Source organism: Ipomoea nil, unplaced genomic scaffold (assembly GCF_001879475.1).
Source record: "Ipomoea nil cultivar Tokyo-kokei standard unplaced genomic scaffold, Asagao_1.1 scaffold1407, whole genome shotgun sequence".
Classification (NCBI taxonomy): Eukaryota; Viridiplantae; Streptophyta; class Magnoliopsida; order Solanales; family Convolvulaceae; genus Ipomoea; species Ipomoea nil.
In genome coordinates this window covers 2,601,859-2,625,985 of record NW_017617835.1, presented here as the reverse complement: position 1 = coordinate 2,625,985, position 24,127 = coordinate 2,601,859, and the positions used below count along the sequence as shown (strand labels likewise).

The following is a 24,127-nucleotide window of genomic DNA, read 5'->3' as shown; positions in this document are numbered from 1 at the left end:
TGCGAACCAAACACACCCTTAATATTTTTGTTGAGCATATAATCATTAATGTGCAATCTAATTATCAGCTTAGACTTTTAGGTGCAATGTAATTATCAACTTAGACTTTTAACACATTCTTCATTTAGTATCAGAGTCATACCTCACACGTGATGGGGCGTGTTGAGCATAAAATCATTAATGGAACACATGCTCAATTATTTTAATTATACACTTACATTATTTGAAAAGATTATAAGTCATTATAGTATAATAATTTTTATATGTATTTCTATAATAATACAATTATATCGAGCATAGTTGTTGTTAGTGGGGAGGGGAGGAGATTTTTTAGGTTCCTAAGTGTACAAGTGTCAACAAAGAAAATGGTAAAACTAGGAAACCATAATTGCATATATTTTTAGTTACAGGAAATACCAACTAAATTAGTTAAATAGTTGATTTATTCTAAGTTCAACTCACAAACAACATTTCACCAAAATTTACCTTCCCACAATAACTGCGAGCTATCCCTTAAATCAAAGAAATATTTTAGTGACAATGCTTGCATACGATAAAGGTCATGAGACACGCAATAGAGATTGAATTGTAACAGCAACAAGTGGGTGGAAGGAAAGAAAATAGTACCCTGTAATTACAAGTGAAAGAAAAAATGATAGAGACCCTAAGCACAACAAACCACTAGGATTGAGTTAAAGAGGATCAGATGATATCCACACAACCTAACAAGCCATGCCACAAGAGTTTACATTTCAAGGACAAAGAATCACTGTGGTGTGGACCTTGATCTGAGAACAAAAAATGCTCTCATGACTTGACCTTTTGAGTATAGTTCAGCGAGCCAAAAATCTCATTGTTGATGTGACTTTGAATGATGATATATCCGCTTATAAATCAATCAGTGCACATCCACTAACTTGCCTTAAAAGAATACATATAACTACGGAGCTTCCTCACTTCTTCAGAGGAATCATTAAGTAAATGGTCAACATAAAGGCAGACCCCGGCTCCACTGCAAATGATGGGAGAATGATGAACATCTTTAGGAATCAGGTTAGTCAGCAGATAAGAGCTACGACAAACCAAAAACAGAATTACCCCAGTGGCCCAAATGGAAGCCATAAAATGTCCCATCTAAACCTTGCCAACCTGCATCACAAATGTAGGTAAAGGTTACAAGCACACAAAGGAGTATAATATCACCCCTAGGCAATAAGAGGTAGAGGAATTGAATGATGAAGGCAATAGGGTGATTTCTTGAAAAGAAAAAATTGTAAGTCAGAAGACACTTTGGCAGCAGGATGACCAGGTAGCATGAAATTTTCGGAATATATTTAACTAAGAATTTTCTATGGTGCAACGTGTCCGTGGATACAGTTTTAAACTGTGTCTTCACCATTAATATTATCCAACATCATATTGATACAATACTGTCATTCTGATCCTACAACTATGTAGTTTTGATACTCGGGCAGCTATGGCAATATAGTACTGATACTATATCCAAACTACACTATGATAATAGCAATACTGAAGCTGTATAGAATAAAAGGTAAAGGCACATAGTAACAAAAAAGTATGTACATAGTGCACAGATTGCAGCATTGAAATTACCTCTCCTCACTATCAAAAAATAAAAGACAAGAGTGCATAATGTTCTCGAACATAGTAGCATTTACTTTTGTTCTCTATTCAGTAGAACAAAGGACAATAATAGTGACTGCTAAAAGACTGCTGGTCATAGAGAACTCTATTTTTTTGTTCTTCACAGAGAGAGCTTACCTCAGCATATGATGCAACCAAAACCCTGCCAACAATAGGCCAGGACAGCAGGAAAACCAAAGCCATTTCCTCTGGTACTTTGAATGATGCAGCATACCCTTAATGGTCATCAAGCACACCATAATAGCTACCCAATCTGTAGACAATTGAGATTCCAATGTGATAATGCAATACAAAATGACTTGGTGTAACATAAAAAAACTGCATCACTATGATACAAATACAACCAGTTCAAAACCACATTCATAAAAATATTTATTAATTTAGTATATAATGAAATCCTCGATGTTTCTTTTAACTCTAGACAACAATCCAAATAATTTACTTGTTTCCTTTGGTTAGCTACACCAATTACCAACTATGCCCCTTTACCCTTCTCCCAGCCATCTCCTTTAAGAACTCACAAATTAGGTAAATCAAAAATTGATATCTTCACATATGGAAGAAGATCAACACCACTTATGCCATATGAAAAAATGCTCAAAGTAAATGAAGCTTCAAACAAATGTATTTATAGATTACTGTAGCTAAAGCATTATCATTATGCAAATCTTATACTACAAAATAACCTCTAAGATGCTAGGAAACTAAAGCACAGAAAAAAATAGTATAAACCTGCAGCAATGATGCTCTGGGGGTCAACTTCATACATGAAGTAAGCATGATATCGCTGTTCAGTTAGACAGAAACAACAAACATGAGTCCTAACAATCATACTCAAATGGAAGCTATTGCTTGAAAAATAAAAATAAAATACACGCCACTGTTCACCTTTTAACTGTTTAATACCAACCCATCAAATTCTAAATATGGAGATAACAATCACATGAAGTGTGTTCTAGGAAAATAAAAATGGAAAAACAATAAGGAACAAGTAAATATGAAACCTATGGTTTTCTTATTTATATTGTGAAAGCTAAAATTGTTCATTTCCAACCATTTTCAGAATTTAAAGAAATAAAAAAAAAAATCATTTTCCATAGTTGTATGCACTAAGAGGCTGTTTGGTACTTTCCCATCAATTAAATTCCTGGGAAAATGTTTGATGGGAATAACTTTACAGGGAAAATTAATTAACATGTTTGATTCGTTTAAACTTTCCTAGGAAATTTTTTATAATCTCTAATATATCCTTGCTATAAACAAACATTAAAAAAATATAACAAATAATCGAGAGTTTAATAAATTACTTGTAAATTAATAAACCATATGACAAAAAAATCACCAAATTATCGAATTAATTAAGTATCCAAAAAATTAAACTCAAGTTAATCAAGTTATATATGGAGTAGTGCATATGTTTGTGTGTGTGTGTGTGTGTATATCATATTGCAAATTAGATTACGGAAAACTTTAACTGCGTACCTATATGTAAATTTATTTGTTAAACAATGTGTAATGGTGTGAGAAACAAATTTTTTATATTTATAAGAGGCTTTAATCCGACATCAACAAAGATAAATTCGTAATTGAATAAATTTGATAGATTCCTAGCCACCAGGGAAAAAGAATCTTACCTCCCTAGGTGGGATTTACTTTCCTTGATATCATGGAATGTAATTCCCATGGACCCGAACTTTCCTAAGTCAAAGATTGCAACCAAACGTGGGAATAATTTTTCCACCTTTTAATTCCCAGTACCAAACGCCCTCTTAATTTCAAGAACCCAGCTTAGTTATCAATAATAAATTATAGTAATTTATGATGTCAGGCAACTAGGCAAGTAAATAAGTACTACGGAGTATATAATAACAGTAAACAGTTAAGCTAAAACCACAACTGTTGAGATTTGGAAAAGGCAAAATAAATAAATAAAAGGCATTCCCAGAGCAATACCAATTCCCATGGAAAATATGCCTGCTGATATATTGAGAAAATGAGGAACGCAACATAGCAGAACAGAAGCCCCGCGAAAATACTCTACAGACGATCAAAAAGAAAAGAAATTTCAGTCTGATAACCAAACAGAATAAAATAAAAGATATTATGAATGATACGAATGCATACCCTCCATAGGAGAGATTGTTGAGCTTGAGCTCTCTCAAGTGTTCGAACCAATTCCTCTTGTTCTGAAAAACGTAAACTATAGCACGTGAGAACCCTAGTTTAGAGATAGGCTCGTTTATGCACAAACATCATAACAAGTGGCGATATATACACAAATAGGAGGGCGCAACAGAGACCATGAGAGTCGATAGGGCGAGAATCATCGCGAGTTGGGAGGGAGAATTGATCTTCTTCGTCGAAGAAATCATTGCTTCGAGGTTGCCTCCATTTTCTCGTAAGCTTCTGCATCGCCGCGTGAAAAAGAAAATAAAAATCATGTTTCTCTGTTACCATTACTCTTCAGCCTTTCTCTCAAGTCTGAACAAAACGAAGCGACATCGTTTCCACGATTTAAATTTTATTACCTCTTTTTTCTCTACTTTGAAACTATAGTTTGCAAAAGCCAAAATGGTTAATTATGCAATTAGCATTCCGGTTAATTTTGCTCATATGTAACTGTCTAACTGATGGTGAAGGCATTGTCTCCAAATACTCCGTATTAAATTAAAAATTAACAAATTATTATTATTTTTTATATTCAAAAAATTAAAGAATTTAAATTAAATAACGACATAGTTGCTGTAGAAAGACTGAATTATTGTTACAATTTTTTAACTCTATTACGTAATATCTGTTCTATACTTTTTTTAACTGTTGAAGATCGCACCTGAGTACAAAAAATGTCGACTAGTGGTTGTCTTCTCCAACAAAAGGCAATCTCCAACAAAAGACAATCGGCCGACAATTCAACCATCACCAACCACTAGATTATCATCATTTACCAGATTTTAGACTTCATTGTCTCAATAGAACATGTTAAAGGGCTTATTAACTTTTCAAAATTTCAGGTAAAGTTTAAAAGCTTATTTGACCATTTTCCCAAAGAAACAATAAAAACTAAAATCTTGATATTTCACTCCACCAAATAATCAAATATTGCCAAAATGCACAAAGGCAATATGTATCAAATTCATGATATACTTTAGTTAAGTAATGTAGCAGATTTTACAAAAGTCTTGGTGCAATAATTGAACAATGGAGATTACAGAGATCCTACATCTTCAATTCAGTGAAAAGGGTATGACAAATCGTCATCATATGTATTCATATTTATCTAAATAGGGAGTAAAGAAATTCAAGGGGCACACAAGGCTATTTCGATTTCAAAATCTCTTGGATCCAATAACAATCTATGAAACATCATTTCAGAGATCAGCTCTTCCAGGATATCGCGGGAAGGGAATGACATCTCGGATGTTTTCCACCCCCGTTGCAAACAGAATCATTCTCTCGAAACCCAAACCAAAACCGCTGTGTTTCACAGTACCATAGCGCCTAAGGTCAAGATACCACTCATACGGCTCTAGTGGCAAACCCATCTCCAGTATCCTGCAATTAAATGTCCATTAGGATCAAACCTCCAATTTATTTCAGTTTTTTTTGTGGATAGAAAAAACTTGTCTGAAAAACATAAAACTCTATTTGTATAGTAGCATGGACCAGAGGACCCGATCAAGAATAGTAGAAATGTAGAATACTACAAACACTAAAACATCATATACCTATCTCTGAGGACCTCATAATTCTCTTCCCTTTGACTTCCACCGATTAGTTCTCCCACCTGTAAAACAAAAGGTTATTAGAGTTTAAGGACTTCATAGTCACACACACACACAAAGTTACAAAATATACTTCAACTAAGGCAAACAAACCACAATACAGGATGATTTCAAACAATATGGAGAAAATTTTGATAGATAGTCTCTTTTGGACAGATTTTGGTTAAATAATCAGATCTTGCATTCTTCAAGCTTCTAAAACAAAATTTTTAAATTGGAAATAAGTCTTTTTAAAAGACTTGCCAGTTCTAGTCATTCAATTATTACATTTTTTTTCGCTTTTGGTCCTCCACTTCAAGATTGACTAGATTTGATACCCAACTTTTGAAAACTTGCCACTTTTAGTACTTAAAACCGGATTTTGTACCACATTTGGTACTTGACTAGGACTAGAAGTGGTAATTTTTCAAAAATCACATACCAAATCTGGTCAATTTTGAAGTTGAGGACTACAAATGAAAAAAAAATAGTTGAGGGACTAAAAGTAGAATTAACAACTTTTAAAAATGTTGACATAGCCTTTGATTATAGTCTCTTTTGCAGAAAGGCTTTGATTGTATCCACATCTACTGATCTTTTTAAATTATTACTTTTCTTGGATAAGTGCTCCTGGCATACTTTAAACTAGTAGAACAGTAATTTGAATGTTTGTGTGCAAGGATGATACAACTGAAACCAATACCATGATATTTTTCCTTTCATTTTGAAATGACTCGGCAGCTCTTACCCTAAGAATAAAAAATAAAAACCTACAACCTAGAGTCAATTGGCATTATACCATGAGGGGTTTTACTAACTAACATCAAATATCACCTGTGAATTTAGGTCATCATTGGCAGGAGTACATCATGCCATTTGAAGCAGTGAAGTATGGGAAAACTGCTACTTTAGAAAAATTGGAGGTATTACACATTAGCATTTAGCAGAACTGGCAAGTGCAAACATACCTTTGGGACAAGCAGGTCCATGGCAGCAACTGTCTTCTTGTCTTCATTGACCTTCATGTAAAATGCTTTGATCCCTTTTGGGTAGTTGTACACAATAGTGGGTGCTTTAAAATGCTCTTCAGTTAAGTACCTAGAATATAGGATTACCATGAACAAAGAGTTGAAAAATGCAGTAATGCACCAACAAGGACAAAAAAGTATTACCTTTCATGTTCAGATGCCAAGTCAATCCCCCATTCTACTTTATTCTCAAATTTTTTGACTTTGGTTGCTTCCTCAAGAATGGTAATGGCTTCTGTATAAGTTATCCGACGAAAATCGGATGAAGCAACCAACCTAAGTCTATCAATGGCACCTTTGTCAATAAACTTAGCAATAAATTCCATGTCATCTAGGCAGTTGTCAAGTAACCACTGGCACAGAAATCTCACATATGCCTCTGCACATTTCATATCATCCTACAAAAAGGGTTCAAAATTTCAAATTCATGCATGCATACAAGAACCTGAAAAAAACATTCACACCACAGGGTAGCAACAATGACTCCAAAGGTCCTCAGGGTTGGGTAGGAATGTTTACTACCATCAGACATCAGCATACCTCAATATCAGCAAAAGCTAATTCAGGCTCCACCATCCAGAATTCAGCAAGATGTCTTGAAGTGTGGGAATGCTCAGCTCGAAAAGTTGGACCAAATGTGTAAACACTAGAAAGTGCACAGGCATAAGTTTCAACTTGCAACTGCCCAGAAACAGTCAAGAAGGCTTGACGGGCAAAGAAATCCTGAGAGTAGTCAATCTTCCCATCCTTCATAGGCATACCAGCAGCATGCTTACACCTCTCTCCCAATTTGAATCTTTCTTCCAACTTCGCAAGATTCTCCTTAGCCCTTGTTAGCTCACCAACCGCAGCACTTATTTTCTTATTGATCTCAGCAACACCAGGATCATCTTTCCCAATGCTCGCTCTCTCAGATTTTAGTTTAGCAACAGCTTCTCCTTTCTCCTTAACAAGTTGCTCAGCAGCTTTGATATCAGAATCAGAAGGAGGAGGGTTTTCTTTCATATCCTTCTCCAATTTTTCTGCCTCACTAATTAAAGTTGTGACTTGAAACATCTCTCCAGCACCCTCACAATCACTGGTGGTAACGATTGGAGTATGGACATATAAAAACCCATGCTTTTGGAAGAATGTGTGAGTGGCATATGCCAGGGCATTGCGGATTCTTGCAAGTGAAGAAATCTAAAAGAATGTGCAAAAACTAGATTTCAGTAAATAATAATAATAAATAAATAAATAAATAGAACTCATAAAATGAATTATCCAATGCAATATGTTGAAGGAACACCAGGAAAGAGGATCATTTATGAAATTTTTGAGTGACTATCATCCTTCTCTTTTCTCTTTTCTCTTTTCTGAAGGAACATAAACTTGAATAAAAATACTAACCCTAGGAAGGCATATGTCATAAGGAACAATCCATATCAATGAATATAAAATCAATCTATTGTATGACAGGAAAGTGAGAAAACCTAAATCAGGATTCATAAAAGCATATATTTGAAGGCATCAAACTAAAACTTTATAAAATAGGCTCATCTGAAGTAACAATTTTTCTTCAGGTAAGAAAATAGTCTTTTCCAAAAGGGAAATGATGAATTCACCAATTTGGATATTTAGTTCAGAATCCGCAGGGACCTTTAGAAAACTAAAATTGTTAAATCACAATGTTAACATTTAAAAAAAATGATATATTGGGAAAAAACATTCACTCGCATCCCCTCTGCATTTCAAATTCTAGAGATCAGCTAATCAACAAAGAAAAAATGTAAATTGAGAGCGTAAAAGAGACTATACAGTGTTGGTTCGCGAGCGAAGATGAACAACATCCCGAAGAAACTCAAGTGTGAGTTTGGTCTTCGGCAAAGGATATTTAGCAGCATCGACAGTACCAACCGCGATGACCTTCTGAACCCGAAGCTCGACCTTCTGCTTCGTGCCTTCAGGGGGCAACTTCAGCAGTCCCTCCACGTGAACGCATGTCCCCGTAGCAACCAAATCACCGAGCTTGTGAACGGCAGCGTCGACGATGACCTGTAGATTCGCCGGGCACGACCCGTCATTCACTTCCAGGAATGCAAACGCCCCCTTCCCTTGCTCCCTGCCGGTTTTAACCCATCCACCAATTTTGACGACTTGGCCGGCGAGTCCAGCTCCGGCGTCTGGACGGCCAAGAATAGACTTTATCAGGACTCGTTGTGAGAACTCTGCTTTAGCGACGGAGTCGCTCAGGGAGAGCTTGTCCACCGGCGGCGTGGAATCAACTGACATTTTCGCGTTGATTTCCCGTCAAGCACTCAAAGCTGTAGAGTGTAGAGGGTTTTTTACGAATAGGGTTTTTGCATAAAGATATATTTGGGTCTGGGCTTTCAAGGAATAGCGGATCTGCTCTGCTCATAAATGACCAAAATTCTCATTTCAAAAACAAAAAAAAAAAAAAAACAAAATTCCAAGCATGTTTAAAGTGTGATTTTTAAGTGAGTTATTAATTGATTTTTTTGAACTCGATAGTTATATATAATTTAAATTGATTTATTTTATTGTAATTTTTTATCATTTAAATAATAAGAATTTATAAGCAAATTGTTTCATAGACCACTTACATATTCATTTTTAATTGATTATATACTTATTTTTTAGATATTTTATACTTAAAATAAATATGTATTAAAATATAAATATAAATATCTTACTAAAAAACACATACAATATATTTAAAATGACAATATATATTAGTGGTCCATCTTGGTGCACGATATAACAATTAAAATTTGTGTGTAAAACTTTCATAAAAGTTTGTACAAATGTATGTGTCACACTTCTATTAGTTAGTTGAATATAGTAGTAGAGAAAATTTCAATTTTGGTCCACTGACTATTGCACTTGTGTTAATTGCAACACTTGACTTTCAAAAATGTTAATTTAGTACTTCGACTATGCAATTTCTATCAATTTTGGTCACGCCGGCTAAATCTCAAAATAGCCGGCCAAATCTCACCGGAAAAACTTAAACATTTTAAATAAAAAGGGCAAAAGTGTCATTTCATGTTATTTAAACATCCTTCTCTTCTCCGACATCCTTCCCCTCCTCCGACATCCTTCCCCTCGTCGCCGGCATCAACATGGAACAACCAAAAAAGGGCGTTTCTATTACTTTTGTCCATGACCCATTGACCCTTGCCGAAGTGTAATCTACGCCAGGAGCCTCCCCCCCAACGTTCAGCCTGTACGGAGTTTCCATGGCTGTGGAGTTATCAAAATGGACATCACTTATTATCGGATAATTATTATTGTCGCCTCTGAAGTATAAATCAGACGGCATGGACACAATTTCGATTCCATTCACAAAGAGATAAGGAGAATGTGAGAAAGTAAGGTTCAGTTGATGTTCGATTTGGCCGGCGAGAACTTCGACGATGAATTCCTTTTTGCTGTTCGAATGCCGGCGAGAACTTCGACGAGAAGGTGAGAAAGTAAGGTTCAGTTGCTGTTCGAATGGTGGAGGCAGTAAGTATCGACTTCGACGATCACGGCGCCTCCAAGGAGCAACTCCTCTTGTCGGACACCAACACCGCCGCCGACCGGTCTTGGCGCTTGAACTCCGACGGCTTCCAGAAGGTGTTGAGGAAGAAGAAGAAGTAAATAATTTTTTAATTTTTTTTAACGTAAAATGACTGTTTTGCCCCCCTAAATAAAAAATTAAAAAATGTTTAAGATTTTCCGGTGAGATTTGGCCGGCAATTTGGCCGGCGTGACAAAAATTGATAGAAATTACATAGTCAAAGTACTAAATTAACATTTTTAAAAGTCAAGTGTTGCAATTAACACAAGTGCAATAGTCAGTGGACCAAAATTGAAATTTTCTCTATAGTAGTATAAATATTAGAATAAATACCCAAAATGATCCCTCCACTATAGATAAATTCACAAATTGGTCCACGACTTTCAATTTCAACAAATTAAGTCCTTAACTTTGTAATTTTGACATGATTTGGTCCTCCATCTATTTGATCGTTTGTTGACCGTGATCGACGATCTCCAGAAGAATCTTTAGCTCTCGTCGGAGCACGTGGAGGCCTCCAGGATGACGTTGCACTGGTTCAGAAACACGTCGTCTTCTCCGCTCTGGTACGAACTCAACTACATTGAATTCAAAGGGAGGATGAAGAAATGCGACTGGATTTGGTAGATTGCTTTCGGCAGTGGATTCAAATGTAACAGTGCGGTCTGGAAATGCAACCAGAACCTTAAAAAACCGACGATGGACTATGAAATTATATATATATCCTAAAAAATCACAGTCAACAAACGGTCAAATAGACAGAGGACCATATTGTGTTAAAATTACAAAGTTAAAGACTTAATTGGTTGAAATTAAAAGTCGAAGATTAATTTGTGAATTTAGCTATAGTCGAAGGACCATTTTGAGTATTTACTCTAAATATTATTATTAACTGTTAAATGTTAAATTATTTAGGAATAAGAGTCAAATAGGGCATCGAACTGCACAAGATAATGCAATTAGGCCACTGAACCTAAAAAATCAACAATCGGGTCCCTAAACTAACCAATTTCAAACAAATCTTCCAATTTGTAAGTTTCCAACAGGTTAACAGGTCATCCTCCCAAATTAATTATTTTTTAAAAAATAAAATTTAAAAATTAATTATTTAAGTAATTAAAAAAAAAAAAAAAGAGAAATGGCCGGAGACGAAGAAGTTTCTTCGTCTCCGGCCGTTTCTGTTTTTTTTTTTTTTTTTTTAATAATTAATTTTAAAATTTTATTTTTTAAAAAATAATTAATTTGGTTGTTGACCTGTTAGAAATCTTCAAATTAGATGAATTGTTAGGAATTGGTTAATTTAGAAACTTAATTGTTGGTTTTTTGAGTTCAGTGACCTAATTGTATTATCATGTGCAGTTCGATGACCTATTTGACCCTTATTCCAATTATTTAATATACACTAGACTCCGCAGTAAAAGAAAGTACTTATGAGTGTATGTTGATCTCTATTCGTCAATAAATATTTTATTATTTTTACATAATATAAAATATTAACTTTTTTTACATTTTAGAAATTATGAATCTACAGTATAGAAATTATGAATCTAGACCCGTGTGCACCATGCATGATGTACACGGTTGCATAGCATAATTTGTCAGAAAAATGAGCCCCTTGTGTTGAGGGGTTAAGGCCCTTATATAGGTGAGGGTCCTGACCCTTCAAGAATAAAATATTCCCTATGAGACATCCGACCCTGACTTGAATACTAATCAAACGCTCCGAACGTACATGGAAGTATACTCGGGAAATAATCCATATCACTATGAGTTTAATATTAAATAAAATCAATTTACTTCCTGGAACGGATACCCTAACACAATAACATGTATGCTATATGCACAAATTTATAAAGTTAAATAGTTTAATTGCATTTTTTGTTTAATCACCCAATTACACAAACACTAATAATTCAATGGATTATTTGATGCTTTGTTCCTAACATTTAATTAGAAAAAGTGATACATCTGGACACATCATTTCAACCAAACCCATCCAAAAAGTAGAAGACAAATACAATTTTTAAAACTTAAAAACTGGCAAATAGAGTTAGATTCAAAATCAAAATTGTGAAGTGAAGAATTTTGTTGAGATGAGGTCCACCATACAACTATGCACAGCTCAGTATGACTTGGGTTTAGAACGTGCAACTAACCAAGCAGGGGGGCACGCATGTGCCCTCCTCCATCAACGGTCCAGATTCATCGATACCAATAATTGAACGGCGGCCCATACACACAACATATTCTGTATATGATATATCCTCTCCATTCCCCAACACTCTATCTTTCATCTCCACCCCTCTTTAAATCCCCAGATTTAGGTTTAAAGTTTAAACCTCTTCTGCGGATTCTTCAAATGGAGATGACAAGATTAATGGCGGTTGTTGCTCTGATTTTGGCATTGGGGTTTCCTTCCATTAACGCCCAAGTCTCCGCTCCGGCGCCTGCGCCCACAAGCGATGGTAAGTCTCTCTCGTATACTCAAATCTGTTGCCATTTTGGATTGGAATGCGAGTGTGATTGGGGGTTATGGTGGTGATAATGGGTTGTGGATTTGCAGGAGTGGCGATTGATCAAGGAATAGCATATGTTCTTATGCTTGTGGCTCTGGCAATTACCTACATTATTCATTAAGCAGTGGGGGATGGATGTAATTCTAGTCTCTAGAGGAGTTGACACTGGCATTTTGATTGTTTTAGAGTATTGATTTGATCTGATATTCTATTAGTTTTTGACTTCCAAAAACTCGGATTTCAGTTTCCATGTGTTCAGAATTTCTTGGTAAATTGTAAACTTCTTTATCTGTTTTACTTGCATTTCTTCAGAATTTTCCCCTTCTTTTTACCATGTGTATATGTTTTTTTTTTTTTTTTTTTTTCAACTCTTGTATGATTATTGTTCAGATTATGCATGAATTTGAACGAAGTTCAGTAAATCTTTTAATGCTTTTGGACCTTTTTTCTTGTTGCCAAGTTTATCTTATGAAGAATCCTCTTAGTCTCCATTTCTATAATTACAAAATCTCACTCCCATAATTAAGGGATCCTCTCCCTACTTAATCATATTCAAGGAAACTCTAAAACTTGTATAATCCAATAACATAAATATATGATTTTCATGCTAAAAATATTGTAATAATCTAATAACATAATAAATATAAGATTTTGTAATACTAAAATCTTGTAAAGTTGAATCCAACCACATAAATAAATATACTCCGTTTGATTTTGTACGAGAGGTCTCGATCAAGGTCCTATTCAAGAAGCCGAAAGATAATTTACATTTAAGAATGGACAAATCACAGTTTATAGGAGCTTGGAAGCAAGTGAGATATCTCATACTAATTAATATATATATATATTTTAACAGATACTACATTGTAATAAATTGTAATAAGGTCAGTAGCCCACATACTCTAATATTCTTAAAAGTTGCACACCAAAAATCTTTATGATAATTTAATATTCTATTTATGGGCAAGAACATACTACGATAGACGGATACATGTACAAAGGATATTGACCTGGACAGTAATTTAAACACTCCATAATGACCAAAACTAATGAATTGATGGCAATTTTTTTTGTCACAAATCATGGAATGTGGATATAGTACAACCGAAATTAAGAGTTCATGACCATCCAAGGTAGGAGGTTTCCCTTTTTGTTCCTGCCATCATTCCCAGCGTACTACGTCCTGGTGGTCAAGATATCGTAAGGATTTAGCTCAAAGCGCCATTTCCTTTTGCAATGCTTCAAGTTCATCATCCTCAGCGGTGTTCCTATGAGGAACTGGGCGTGCTGCTTGTTTGCCTGCTGGGACATGCACTGGTGCGGCAGGGGCAGTGGTTGCTGGTTGAAGAAGTTCTTCTTCCAAGTCAGCACCTTCCAATTCTTCAAGTTCAGCTTCCAGTTCATCCTGTTTGACAAAAATTGGAGATATTGCAAATTATTCCGGACAACTAGAATGCAAAGAAAAAATAATAATTAAGATGTAAATTGAGCTTAGGACAAACCTCATCAAAGTCCACTGCACTCATTGGAGTTGATAATGCTTCCTGAATCATTTTCATGTTCTCAGTCTGTTCATTTATCTCATCCATTGTCTTGTCCACGTCATCAATATTCCTGTAAAGTAGGATGAATCTAAAGATGAGCGATCTGTTTACAATGTACTGTTCAACACTGAAGGAAAAAGAAAACGGGCCACTAGCACTTGATTTCTGAAACACTATGTCCTCCTTCGTAAAGTTATGCTGTTAAGTTAATGTGCACTTAAAAAATTACATCAGGCAATCACAAATTTATTTTCTTATACTCACGTGGCTTTTTGCATTGCTTTCATTGCCGCTGCCCCAGTTCTAAGGGCATCTACAGTTTCGGTTGTAGCTTTTGCTCCTTCAAGCATTATCATCTGAACATTGAGAAAGTTAATTTGTAAATCAAATTATGGCCAATACACACCATAGGACAGTGCAAAGTGTAACTATCATAGTCAACCTGATCATGGATGCGCAACTGGAAATTTCCAAGCTGCTCAATTTGCTGCTCATAGAGCCTCTTCCTTTTCAAACATTGAATAGCCGCTGCATTATCAAATGAGTGCGAGAAGTTAAAAATCAATTAGTAGAAATCCTTTATGGGATCTAACATTCATCAGTCCACTTCATGATATTATGCTTTGCAATAAGCCAATAACAATAAACACAAAATATTTTTCACTAACCCTCATAGAAATGGATTTAACAGAATTTTCATGGGCAATAACAATCGGCCAAGAAGGCAGAATGCATAGATCCATATAAGTATGGGACATTTTCAAATAAAAGACACATGCATTCCGGCAATACCTCTCTTGTTCTTTGCTTTTGTAAAATCTTTAGCCCTTTCAACTTCTGAAGAGGCCTTCTTTTGAAGTACTTTCTCCTTCTTCTCAAGCATCTCCAGTGTCTAGTCAAACGAAGTAGTAAATTTAAGCACAAAAGACTAAATGTGGAGGATGGGAAACTCAAATCACAGGGAACAGTTCAAATGCATGAAACTATATTCTAAGAGCAAGAGAAATATAAGGGGAATTCATGAAAACACTAGATATATTTATTCTTCCTGAGATTAAAAAAAAAAAAAAAAAAAAAAAAAAAAAAAAAAAAAAATCTCCAAATAACAAAATGTTTCCTATACATGTAGGAAGCTTGTACAACCAAATCCTGCTGATATTGATGTCAGAATAGAATAGGTATCATAGCAGTTTATTGGAAAGCAAATGATGCACACCACTTACAAATATCACAAGATGCACAACAATTTACATAAGAATATCATTCGAACTAGAAACTAATTAAACTCCCATACAAAAGAAATTAGACCTCCAAACAGACAAAATTATACTCCGTACATGAATACGAGATGATCATGCATAGAGTGACACTTACCTCGTTCAGTTTATCTAGAGTCGAGAGAGCATTAGTTTCCTGCTTTGGTTTGCCAAAAATCCGAGAAAACATCTTCGCTATTCCACCAGTCTAGGATCCCTGATTCCAAAAACAAGACATTTAAACGGAGAAATAACACAATCCGTAACTAGGAAACAGAAGTACGGAACCTCTCATCCCATCCAGTATAAAGTAGCACAGAAAGTGTAAGAAATTTTTGCATAAATGATGAAAAATTGAAAAACGAACCTGAATTTAGGGTTACAGAATCAGTGGAGAATCGCGACCGAAGTGAAAAAAGATATGTGAATTTGCAGTGCGTGCGTTTTTTATAAGAACAGATAAAAGATGGATCAGGAGAACTTCAGGGAAGATGGAACCAGCGGACACCGGCGTGAGTGGGGGTTTTGGGAGGCTTTTCACCGTGTCTGGAGTCTGGGCTTCGGTTTTGCTTAACCGTGTAATCTGAGTTTGAAAGAATCGGTCGACGCGGAATGTTCTGGGCGCTTGCAGACGGACCCCACCATCAGCGTAAATAAATTTCCGTTTTTTTTTTTTTTTTTTTTGTTCCTTTTTGTTATTTAAACTAGGAATAAGGTTCAAATTAGCCACTGAACCTAACCTGAAAATGCAATTAAGCCATTAAACAAAAAAAAAAAGTGCAATTAGGCCAATGAACACTCCAAATGTATGCAATTTTACCTGATAGCAGGTTACTATCAATTTTAGCAGGTTACCTGCTTACGTGGCAGTTGAGTTGGCATTTTTAAATAATTTTTAATAAATTTTTTAAAAAATTAAAAAAATATATGGTAATCAAGTAAAATTTAAAATTTATTTAAAAAAATTAAAATTTATTATTAAATTTACTTTAAAATTTATTAAAAATGCCAACTCAGCTGCCACGTAAGCAGGTAACCTGCTAAAATTGATGGTAACCTGCTATCCAGTAAAATTGCATATATTTGGAGTGTTCAGTGGCCTAATTGCACGTTTTTGGTGTGTTTAGTGGCCTAATTGCACTTCTTTTTCGTTTCAGTGACCTAATTGCATTTTCAGGTTACGTTCAGTGACCAATTCGAACCTTATTCCTTTAAACTAAAATTCTATATGTATTTTAATAAAAATTTGTATCTAATCTAAGTTGGACACCTTTTTTTTTTTTTTTTTTCGGAGGGGGGGGGTTGGGGTTCCGTTACCCGTAGAAAAGCCAATGAGGCGAAAGTTTGTGTTGTTTAGTAGTTGGTTACTTGGTATCATATTACAAAGTAGGTTGTAACTTTGGGGAATGAATTTCGTGTGAGAAGATAGGGATTAAATTTGTGAAAGCAATCTATTACATTTTTTTAGGTCAATCAGTAATGTGACAAAATAATCTGAGAGGTGTGATTGAGTGGAAAGAATTTATCTATTCTTAATCAAAGGATGTTCAATTTTTGTTTTTGGATAAAAAGTGCCTACAATCCAACGCGAAGATTACTCATTAATTCTGGACTACACAAAAAAAAACGTAATGTGTCCAATAGTTATGCTATAGACCCGCGTCCAGCATGCATTGTTGACACGGTAACAGTGTTGTTAGTGGCACCATTATCTTCCATCTTTTTTTTTTAAAAAAAAAAAAAATTCAGATCGCTTCGATATAGGAGCATATGTTCATAATTTTATTACTATATGGTTCATAATTGTAAGTTCATAGTGTCAGAGCGCTGTGTTCATAATTTCATAACTGTACATTCATACTTCCATAACTGTACATTCATAATTCCGTAACTGTACATTCATAATTCAATAACTGTAAATTCATAATTTTCGAAGCTCTATGTTCACAATTTTAGAGCTCTATGTTCATAATTTTATCACTATATGTTCATAATTGTAAGTTCATAATGTCAGAGCTCTGTGTTCATAATTCCATAACTGTACATTCATAATTTTCGAAGCTCTATGTTTACAATTTTAAAGCTCTATGTTCATAATTGTAAGTTCATAATTTCATAACTGTACATTTATAATTCCATAACTGTATATTCATAATTCCACAAACGAATAATGCTGATAACGGCAAGACAAAATCAAAAAAAAAAAAAAAAAAAAAAAATTCAATTGGAATGTCGTCGTTTTGGATTTGTATTGTGTACGAGTCCACAGCATAATTTGCGTAATGTGTCAAAATGGGTCAATTTGGCTCATTCGAACTGGCCCATCACAGGCTAAGGGCCAAATCATACTCTTTATAACCCAACCCATCAACTAGTGGACTAGCAAACCATACAAACTGAGTCACTTAAAAGTTAAAAACAAGTTATATAATTTATCAACTATGGTCATAAAGCTATGGCCTTAATCATTTCTTGTAAATTCAAGGTTGTTTTGAATTTATCAAAAACAAAGAAATAATAGAAATTCAATTGTCTCAGTTTTGGTTTTGAGTTTATTATTATGACATTTGGATGTAAAATATTTTCGATCTTGAACTATTCAGGCTCAACTAACTCATTTACACCCCTAGTATTTTAATCCAATAACAACTATACGCAGCACAAAATGAGAATTGAACAAAATGACTGTATTAATCCAATGACAAACGAGGCAGAGGTTCAACATACATCATCACGAGCTTGAAATTGTAGTGTAGTACAGCCACTGAAATTCTATAACAACAAGATATATGGAACTTTCCATCATCCCAATTCCAAACTCCATATCTTAAAAAAAAAAAAAAAAAAAAAAAAAAGAGGATCCATTAAATAACTTATTTCTCAGAAGAGTTTGGTCCTCTCTTCTTTCCAAAGCCAACAACTGTATACAAGAAGTCAAGAACACGGATCAGAAAAAAAAATCAAATAACGCTACAGATGCTAATAATGCACAAAACATCAACAACTACCAAGCATAAATATCATACTAAATTTAAAAAAAAATATATATATATCCGACAAAAACTGAATCTCTACAATCTGTCATAAAGCAATCACTACAAATTTCAACAACCATATATGGATTATACAATTCCTCTGCCAATAATTATATAAATTTTATATACATTCGTGTTCAGCATTTTTTTGACATGAAAAATCACAATTCACAACCCATAGCAATAAGTACAAAGAAGAGACCATAACAACACAAGAGACTAAAGCATTAGATCCCTATAAAAGTGGGCATAGACAATTTATAGTGACGAAGTTTTTCACCAATTCATTAGTCCTCAGAAGCCAAAAATCTAACTATAGAAAAGATAAAAACCAACCCAGAAAGCAAAATTCAACCAAAAGTTGATGTTATATAACATTACCAAGATAATGCGAGCATGATTATCTTCAAATTCCTTGTTTAGTTCAAGTTATGTGATAACCTAACATTACCCCGCCAACCAAAAAATAATACATAGATAAAGTAAGGGTAATGTGATTACCTACATTATTACTTTAAAATATTTCCACTTTGCCAGTTTGCCCTTTATACCACATCTATCAGTTTTATTGAGAACTCTAAGGTAATATTACATCCTACAATCAAACTGGAGGAAATCATGTAACCTCACATTACCTTTTAGAAAATAATTCTATTAACTCACTAATCTCATGTTCCCGTGAACTAAACATCTTAACATCCCCTTAAAATGTATCAACTTAAGGTACAATTAGACAATAGTCTTGTAAATGAGATTGGTATAGATCTGAATTCTTATTAAGACAACAATCTTGAGAATTCTGGCAACATCTTAGAGTAATTTGACAAACTAAAATAATAAATAATTGATAACTTAATTAAAGATTTCAGACATCCTATAAATGATAGGAGCGGCAATAGCTCTCAGGTCGCTACTGCAAATTTTTGAAATGCGACAATGTAGCACGCAGACGTGAACACATACATATGGGAAAAAGATATTGTGGATCCAGCACATAAAAATAATTGAAAGACGGAAACTGATGAAGAAAAAAAAGACTCACCGGCTGTGACGAAGCGGCGGTTGTACTGCATGCGCTTGTGGGCGCGGCCGCGGGGCTTCTTTTTCTTGTCCTGCTTAGCAACCTTAGGCGTTTGGCCTCTCACCTTACCGGCACGAGCTAAAGAACCGTGCACCTTACCTGGAATTGTGCGATGAACCAGATCAAAAATTGAAAAATTACAGAAATTAAAGCAAAATAAATACTGCAAGGCCAGCAATAACAGGAGAGATTGAGATTACCCATGGTCGATTTCTGTGTAGCCGGAAGAAAGCGGAGAAGTACGCTGGTGAGGTCGAGCGGTCAGGACTGATAACTTCTAGGGTTAGGGTTTTTGTTTATGAGTGATATATACGGGCTCGGCGAAGGGGTTTGTTCTTTCAGACTTAACGGAGGTAGTGCAACTTTGGGCCTTCTAACTTCTAAGAATTGGTTTACTATGACGACCCAAAACTTTCGGCCTCATCTGGTTCGAATACAACCATTATTATGCATGGTGTTGGTGTAGTTATGCAATTGATTTTATAGTTATGAAGTTATGAATGTATAGTTATGTAATTTTGGATGTATAGTTATATAATTTTGGATGTATAATTATGAAGTTATGGATGTGTAATTATGCAATTATGAATTTATAGTTATAAAATTATGGATGTGTAGTTAAGTAATTCTGGATGTATAGTTATGAAATTATGAATGTGTAGTTATACAATTCTGATTTTTTTTTTTTTTAAGTTAGATGTCAAAACGACGTCATTTTTGCATCCGTATGCACCATGTACGGTGCATACGGATGCACGGCATAACGATTGTATTCCATAGACCATGGTTCACACATTTGTGTAAACCATAAATAAAAAGTACATTATTTGAAAATACATAATTTTTTATATAATATCAAATAATGTACATTCAGTATACAAATAATGATTTATTTATGAGGACGATTTTAGGGATAACCCGAGTTTGATTCCCCTTGAACCCAACTATCATGCCTCCCAAAACGAACTGAGATTAATCGGGTAAATCCGAACTGTAAGACAGATAGAGAAAAACCCAAAACACTTCATTATTTACACACACACAAAAAAATAGCATATTTGCTCTTACACTTGAAACCTCTGATTATGTATAAAGAACTACAGGCAATTTTACCAACCATCTAATTGAAATTGTATTTTAAAAATAATAATGTGATTTGTCCACTTCATTCTTCTATACTTGAAAAAGCACAAATATACTTGTCTTGCTGACTGTAAAGCATAACTATAATCTACTGGCATCGATTTAAATGACTAAATCAAGGTTTATACATATACATTCAGTAGCAATATCATATCAGATACGGAGCAATAGAAACTCATGCCCTCTACTTAGCTGAGGCCTCAACTCCCAAGAGCTGGGGGAGGGTGGTTTGCGTTTGTAATAAGTGTGCTTGAACATAAAGCAAGTTCTTGAGAACCACCTAAACGGAGTCACTTGCTATCTGATCTCCAACAGGAGGATGAGGTACTGCCGCTGGCAACTCCACATAGTCGAAGTCATCTGTAATTCCCACCTGAATTTCAAAACAAAACCAAAAACAGAGATACTTATATAATCCTGGTTTTCTTCAAGTTTTACTATGATCTGCTTACATCCGTGTACTGGGAAAGTGTTACCTCACTGTATAGATGATTGAGTTGCTCTTTGGCCTGAGGAAAGTTATTAGAACACCATTGTCTCAGTGTGAAGATGTTATCTGTAACACACAAGAATTTGTCAGAAAACAAAGCAAACCATTTTTTTAAAAAAAAACTCTCGAGCGAAATGAGGTATGGACTCGATAACACAAACGGAGAAACCTGTCCATCTGTTGGCTGCTGCATGAGCAACTTGAACAGCATTCCCTGTCAAACGAATGCAACACGTTAGAATGATTTAAAATCTTTATATATGTATATATATATACCCTGGCATGTAGAAAAATGAGCATTTTTTTATGTAATGATTTGGTTGAATTATCAGAAGAATCAGTAACTCATTGTTTCAACAGTAGCTGGGTCATTGTCTGCATATTGTGCCAATTCTTCCTGCAGAATGAATCATCCATGCACTTATTAGTGTAGTCTCCTTTCATATATTGCAAGAAATACACTATTTTGTTATCCAAAACATAAGGATGTAGTCTCAACCTTTAACTCCTTGTGTTTCTGTTCAGTAGCTTTTAACTCCTCCAACGCCTCTTCTCGTTCATCCTGATGCATCCAATGCAGAAAGGCCAATAAGCTGATCCTAATAAAAGGTCTTGGAAATGGATTATTACGAAAACATATATAACCCAGTGCACTTACTGATTCCTCACGTCCTTTCTTCAAATTCTGACATTGTTCAACAAGTTCCACATGCCGCTTTTTACTGGATTGGAGATCAGCCTCAAGCTTCTTATACACATTTCTTAACTGTCAAATAGGTATCATGGATTAAATTGTCACAATAAAAGTAGTTTCCACATAATATACTCTACATAACATGTAAAGTATGGTCACCTGGTTCCCAGCACAGCTAGGAAGGCTCCAAAAATATACCTGAAAATTTATAAACATTGTTACATCCTCTTTCTTTTTTTTTTTTTAATCTCAAAATGGTAGTATAACACAATAGATATGCAAAATGCTCAATCAGATATAACAATGAACAACCTCGATCATAACAACAAACCACAAATAACCTCTATATAATTGGAAACAAATAATGCGACTAAATTCAATTCCATCAGTAACAAAAAACCACCTCTTGTAACATCCTAAACACAAAATAATGAAGTGCATAGTACATACAAAGGAAATTTTGTGCTTAGCAGTACAAAATTTAATAAATAAATTGTAATAACACAAATCTGGAAAATTACTCACAGAAGTCCCTATCTTGTCTTTTGAAACAAGGTCATCATCCACCAAACTTTGGACAACATCTTTTACAGTCTGGCTAATCACACCTTTCTTAGGACCCAACTTCTCAAGCTCCTTTAACTGATAAATGCAAAGAAAAGATATAAACTTCATATCACTAAGATAAAATATGTTTATGGCTCAACTAAAACATAAGCTTTTAGACTGATTCACTTCTGGATAGTGCCAAGTACTTTCAAAATTTCTGATAATAACTATCTATTGGAACTTTTAAGCATAACAACAACAACAATAATTATAAGATTTTAGCTTGTGGGCTCACTTGTTGACATAAGTTAGCCATCCTCCCATCCCCCAGGCCCCAAACCAGAAGAAAGAGACACCACAATTTAGAATAGTAAGAAAAACAAAATAGGACTTAGTTTCTGCTGTTGCCAGTACAAGTGCAGAAAACACAGGGGATAAGGTTAAGTTATAAGCAATTGAATTTCTCTACAATTCTGTGAAGTCTAGGGAGCATTGGTTTTTCAAAGGAACCAAAGCTCTATTCGTTTGAAGACCATAAGAACAAAAAGAGCATGACTTACAAGGAAGAAGTTTTGTGATTCATAAAAGATTTGCAGCATTTTCTCTCGTTTCTCATCCAAGGAAAGGCCTCTTTTCTTTGACTGCACAACAGCACAACAGAAGTCAGATGCTTAAGTTCACAAAAGCAATGTGTGCCACTTCTCCACTATGTACTAGTCACGCAGAATTCAGACACAAAACTGAACTTCTAAGCCATAATGATTTAAACATTTGAATATCCATTTTTGCTGATTCCATATTCAGAAGCAAGTTCACAAAATATATATGATATGTGCCTAAGCCCTAAGGCTCATTCGTCCATATGAAACAACATGCTTGTGTGTGTGTTCTCTTCTTCTTTAGAAGGATAAATTTGCAACTGCAACTAGACGATTCTGGAAAACATTCTGAGATTCAAATTGACACTAAAACTGATGAACATCTAAAATAATTAATGGCCTAGGCTCATATAGAAGGGCAGAAATAGTCTTCCTAACTAAATATCAGACTAGCTATATCCTATAATTGTCAAAAACATATGCAATATGTGCTTGTAGAAAGCTCCTAAGATTGATATTTTCACTTTCCCCCAAAGCAAAATTTCAGAATCCACAAATTTATATACATCGGACTCCCTTCCTTGTTTACAAGTTACAACAAGCCTAAAACCGTAACAATATCCGTCCAGAAGAATATAACCGCTCAACGTTGCTACAGAGTAATTACCACCAAAATTGTTCATACAATGATGGAATTTCAATTATAACAAATCAAATTTCCCAACAAAATAGAAATCGAATGGAAACAGTGGCGTACAAGGATAGAAAATTCAGTGATCTGAGACGGAAAATCCAGGGTTTCGATGAAGAGAGAAATGCATACCATAGCTAATCACCAGTCTCTCAGTCGTCGCGGAGCTAATCCAACTGAAATGCAGCCCGTGTGCGAAACAGGCAAACGTGTTCAAGAAGATTCCAGAAATATGAGTTCTATTTCTATGGTGCTATTTTGGCGGGAAAGTTTTAAAGCCGCCATTTTCCGTGCCTTTCAAGTTGAAATTACCGCAGTTCTAAGAATGAAATTATTATTTCTTGGACCCTGAATTTTATATAATTTGTACTTTTGAGCCTCCATCTTTATTAATCACATCTAAAGCCCTTCTTCTTTAGTTGACGACTTGAGGAGGAATGATGTCCAAATCCACTAATGTTTTCCATCTATAAGGATGGAATCAGTAAACAAATGAACACAAATACACAATAT

The 24,127-nt window shown here is 34.8% G+C and overlaps 5 protein-coding genes across 8 annotated transcripts; 1 reads left to right on the top strand and 4 right to left on the bottom strand.

Moving 5' to 3' along the window:
- Positions 1–549: 549 nt before the first annotated feature.
- Positions 550–4,150, bottom strand: LOC109186499. The gene is made up of 7 exons (XM_019336504.1): positions 3,966–4,150; positions 3,790–3,851; positions 3,619–3,702; positions 2,398–2,452; positions 1,783–1,918; positions 1,099–1,149; positions 550–1,012 (listed from the first exon to the last, which is right to left on the bottom strand). The coding sequence occupies exons 1-7, from the start codon at positions 4,120–4,122 to the stop codon at positions 913–915; spliced, it is 645 nt and encodes a 214-aa protein (XP_019192049.1). The 5' UTR covers positions 4,123–4,150; the 3' UTR covers positions 550–912.
- A 604-nt stretch (positions 4,151–4,754) lies between these two features.
- LOC109186494 (asparagine--tRNA ligase, cytoplasmic 1) lies at positions 4,755–8,801 on the bottom strand. The gene is made up of 6 exons (XM_019336496.1): positions 8,252–8,801; positions 6,995–7,636; positions 6,599–6,852; positions 6,395–6,524; positions 5,391–5,449; positions 4,755–5,217 (listed from the first exon to the last, which is right to left on the bottom strand). Exons 1-6 carry the CDS (start codon positions 8,723–8,725, stop codon positions 5,034–5,036), a joined length of 1,743 nt encoding a protein of 580 aa, XP_019192041.1. The 5' UTR covers positions 8,726–8,801; the 3' UTR covers positions 4,755–5,033.
- Positions 8,802–12,149: 3,348 nt separating this feature from the next.
- On the top strand, positions 12,150–12,974 carry LOC109186500 (arabinogalactan peptide 22-like). The gene is made up of 2 exons (XM_019336505.1): positions 12,150–12,481; positions 12,580–12,974. Exons 1-2 carry the CDS (start codon positions 12,271–12,273, stop codon positions 12,651–12,653), a joined length of 285 nt encoding a protein of 94 aa, XP_019192050.1. The 5' UTR covers positions 12,150–12,270; the 3' UTR covers positions 12,654–12,974.
- A 476-nt stretch (positions 12,975–13,450) lies between these two features.
- Positions 13,451–15,909, bottom strand: LOC109186498 (vacuolar protein sorting-associated protein 32 homolog 2-like). The gene is made up of 7 exons (XM_019336503.1): positions 15,700–15,909; positions 15,451–15,549; positions 14,869–14,968; positions 14,519–14,604; positions 14,341–14,432; positions 14,035–14,146; positions 13,451–13,937 (listed from the first exon to the last, which is right to left on the bottom strand). Exons 2-7 carry the CDS (start codon positions 15,520–15,522, stop codon positions 13,746–13,748), a joined length of 654 nt encoding a protein of 217 aa, XP_019192048.1. The 5' UTR covers positions 15,523–15,549; positions 15,700–15,909; the 3' UTR covers positions 13,451–13,745.
- Positions 15,910–20,563: 4,654 nt separating this feature from the next.
- LOC109186497 (meiotic nuclear division protein 1 homolog) lies at positions 20,564–23,858 on the bottom strand. 4 transcript variants are annotated; one of them, XM_019336499.1, is made up of 11 exons: positions 23,681–23,858; positions 22,885–22,965; positions 22,301–22,417; positions 21,935–21,973; positions 21,740–21,847; positions 21,581–21,643; positions 21,427–21,478; positions 21,251–21,295; positions 21,068–21,147; positions 20,834–20,964; positions 20,564–20,774 (listed from the first exon to the last, which is right to left on the bottom strand). In XM_019336499.1, the coding sequence occupies exons 1-10, from the start codon at positions 23,747–23,749 to the stop codon at positions 20,872–20,874; spliced, it is 747 nt and encodes a 248-aa protein (XP_019192044.1). In that variant the 5' UTR covers positions 23,750–23,858; the 3' UTR covers positions 20,564–20,774; positions 20,834–20,871. The 4 variants fall into 4 exon arrangements, with proteins under 4 accessions (XP_019192044.1, XP_019192043.1, XP_019192047.1 ...); XM_019336498.1 differs by having other exon boundaries at positions 20,564–20,964; positions 23,681–23,857; XM_019336502.1 differs by having other exon boundaries at positions 20,564–20,964; positions 23,747–23,855.
- Between the last annotated feature and the right edge of the window lie 269 nt (positions 23,859–24,127).

What these genes read in the sequence shown, in the direction of transcription:
- LOC109186499 (XM_019336504.1), bottom strand. Translation starts at nt 4,122, where the DNA reads ATGGTAACAGAGAAACATGATTTTTATTTTCTTTTTCACGCGGCGATG. An exon ending in AACAATCTCTCCTATGGAGG is followed by an intron (nt 3,703 to 3,789) that starts GTATGCATTCGT and finishes GATCGTCTGTAG; the next exon opens with AGTATTTTCGCGGGGCTTCT. An exon ending in CTTCCATTTGGGCCACTGGG is followed by an intron (nt 1,013 to 1,098) that starts GTAATTCTGTTT and finishes CATCATTTGCAG; the next exon opens with TGGAGCCGGGGTCTGCCTTT.
- LOC109186494 (XM_019336496.1), bottom strand. Translation starts at nt 8,725, where the DNA reads ATGTCAGTTGATTCCACGCCGCCGGTGGACAAGCTCTCCCTGAGCGAC. An exon ending in TTGGCATCTGAACATGAAAG is followed by an intron (nt 6,525 to 6,598) that starts GTAATACTTTTT and finishes CCTATATTCTAG; the next exon opens with GTACTTAACTGAAGAGCATT. An exon ending in TGGACCTGCTTGTCCCAAAG is followed by an intron (nt 5,450 to 6,394) that starts GTATGTTTGCAC and finishes TTTGTTTTACAG; the next exon opens with GTGGGAGAACTAATCGGTGG.
- LOC109186500 (XM_019336505.1), top strand. Translation starts at nt 12,271, where the DNA reads ATGATATATCCTCTCCATTCCCCAACACTCTATCTTTCATCTCCACCC. An exon ending in GCCTGCGCCCACAAGCGATG is followed by an intron (nt 12,482 to 12,579) that starts GTAAGTCTCTCT and finishes GTGGATTTGCAG; the next exon opens with GAGTGGCGATTGATCAAGGA.
- LOC109186498 (XM_019336503.1), bottom strand. Translation starts at nt 15,522, where the DNA reads ATGTTTTCTCGGATTTTTGGCAAACCAAAGCAGGAAACTAATGCTCTC. An exon ending in CTCTAGATAAACTGAACGAG is followed by an intron (nt 14,969 to 15,450) that starts GTAAGTGTCACT and finishes TCGTTTGACTAG; the next exon opens with ACACTGGAGATGCTTGAGAA. An exon ending in GTGCAGTGGACTTTGATGAG is followed by an intron (nt 13,938 to 14,034) that starts GTTTGTCCTAAG and finishes TTTGTCAAACAG; the next exon opens with GATGAACTGGAAGCTGAACT.
- LOC109186497 (XM_019336499.1), bottom strand. Translation starts at nt 23,749, where the DNA reads ATGGTATGCATTTCTCTCTTCATCGAAACCCTGGATTTTCCGTCTCAG. An exon ending in CTAGCTGTGCTGGGAACCAG is followed by an intron (nt 21,848 to 21,934) that starts GTGACCATACTT and finishes CCTATTTGACAG; the next exon opens with TTAAGAAATGTGTATAAGAA. An exon ending in AGAAAGGACGTGAGGAATCA is followed by an intron (nt 21,644 to 21,739) that starts GTAAGTGCACTG and finishes TGGATGCATCAG; the next exon opens with GATGAACGAGAAGAGGCGTT.